Source organism: Tetrahymena thermophila (genome assembly GCF_000189635.1).
Source record: "Tetrahymena thermophila SB210 genomic scaffold scf_8254492, whole genome shotgun sequence".
Classification (NCBI taxonomy): Eukaryota; Ciliophora; class Oligohymenophorea; order Hymenostomatida; family Tetrahymenidae; genus Tetrahymena; species Tetrahymena thermophila.
The window spans coordinates 37,595-39,622 of record NW_002476267.1 but is presented as its reverse complement, the minus strand read 5'-3'; the positions used below and the strand labels follow the sequence as shown (position 1 = coordinate 39,622).

At 32.1% G+C, this 2,028-nt stretch overlaps 1 protein-coding gene across 1 annotated transcript in view; it reads left to right on the top strand. All coding sequences in view use genetic code 6, as the record gives it.

The window, feature by feature from the left end:
- Window positions 1-228: 228 nt before the first annotated feature.
- The window catches only part of TTHERM_01149330 (Na,H/K antiporter P-type ATPase alpha subunit family protein), a gene marked incomplete at both ends in the record, with an annotated part of 4,497 nt that continues 2,697 nt past the window's right edge, over window positions 229-2,028 (top strand). The window contains one exon of the mRNA XM_001022107.3: window positions 229-2,028. This exon is cut by the window's right edge and continues 2,697 nt beyond it. Coding sequence (XP_001022107.3) covers window positions 229-2,028 — 1,800 coding nt within the window.

The following is a 2,028-nucleotide window of genomic DNA, read 5'->3' as shown; positions in this document are numbered from 1 at the left end:
TTAAGAAATAGACTTTTTCTACTAATTAAGTATCTAAATCTTCTATTTCTTAAATTCTGGGTAAAAAATAGGTAATTAAGTATACACCTGTGTAAAAAAAAGCTTTATAAGTCTATTTGATAAATTTGTTTATAATTTTTAAATATCAAATAAAATTTTTAAAAAAAACGGATTAAAAAATAATTTTGAAATCTTAAAGAATTTGATATTTTAAATCCTTCACATAAAATGAGTTAAATGAATGTTGTTCGACAGTCCTCATCTGGCGTCGTAAGAAAATTTGAAGAAATGAGGTAGTCCATCTAACTTAAAAATTCCATTCAAGAAATTAGATAAAGTTAGGAATTCTAAAAGCCAAGAACTGAGTTGGAAGACGGAAACAAGCATTAGCACATTAACTGTGAAATTTAAGAAACAACAATTAAAACAGAAGGTTTTATGATTTCTAACACTCAAGCTGCTGATGTAGCTAAAAATACTGTTAACAAAAAATTAAATAAGGATGAAAAATAAAAACAAGATATTGTTGAAAAAGTAGACCACAAAATTTCTTTGGAGGAACTGAAATAAAAGTATCAAACTGATTTCCAGAATGGTTTAACTGAACAAAAAGCTTAGGAATTACTAAAAAAGTATGGCGAGAATAAGCTTACTGTTAAGTAAGGAACTCCATTATGGGTAAAACTCTTGAAAGAAATGACTAATGGCTTTTCACTCATGCTTTGGGTTAGTGCTATTCTATGTTTCATTGCTTAAGGATTGCAGCCAAATCCCTCTAACATTTACCTTGCAGTAGTCCTCATTATTGTCATTTTAATTACCACTGCAATTACTTTCTAATAAAATGCAAAGAGTGAAGCATTGATGAATTCTTTTAAAAATTTTATCCCTGCAAAGACAATAGTTATTAGAGGAGGTGAAATAAAGCAAATAGAAGCTGTACATCTTGTTGTCGGTGATGTAGTTGTCATAAGAATAGGTGAAAAAATCCCCGCTGATATACGTATCTTAGAATCAAATGAAATGAAAGTAGATAATTCCCCTTTGACTGGTGAAAGTGAACCTCTATTGCGTACTACTGAATGCTCTCATCCTGAAAGTTATATTGAGACATCTAATATAGCCTTCTTCGGTACTCTATGTAAAGAGGGTAACGGAAAGGGAATTGTTATCTGTACTGGTGATAATACTATGCTTGGTTAGATTGCTGATTTGTCTTCTGGTGAAAAGAAAGTCAAAACTCCTCTCCGTATTGAGCTTGATCGTTTTGTAGTTCTTATTACAGTTATTGCAATAGTGCTTGGCGTCGCCTTTTTCTTACTTGCATTACTTTATATGAATTATAAAGTTACTGATTGCCTTGTCTTTGGTATTGGTATTCTAGTAGCTAATGTTCCTGAAGGTTTACTTGGTTGCATCACTATTTCGCTTGCCATTACTGCAAAGAATCTCTCAGCTAAAAATGTCCTCGTAAAAAACCTCGAAGCCGTAGAAACTCTTGGTTCCACTTCTTGTATTTGCTCTGATAAAACTGGTACTTTAACTTAAAATGTTATGTCGGTCAAAAATTTGTGGTATTCAGATTAGATCCATCTATCCAAGAACAAGGCTCATCTTAAGCAAGGAGAAATCCCTGAATATAATACTGAAGATCCTGACTTTAAAACTCTTTAGAAGGCTGCCATGCTCAGTAGTGAAGCCCGTTTTGATACTTCTACTATTAAAGAAAGAGATAATATCGACTACATGACCTGTCCAGTATTAGGAGATGCAACAGAAACTGGTATTATCAGATTCTATCAATACATTGAAGATGTAAATTCCTTCCGTGAAAGATATAGAGTAGCTAAAAATCCTGATGGTACTTAAGGTAAAATGCCTTTCAACTCATAGGTAAAGTTTGCTTTGACAATAATTGAAGAGTAAACATAAGAAAGTTACTATACAGTTTACATCAAGGGAGCTCCAGAAAAGATTTGGAGTTTCTGTTCATCGATTATTGTTAATGGTAAACCTTCCTAACTTAAT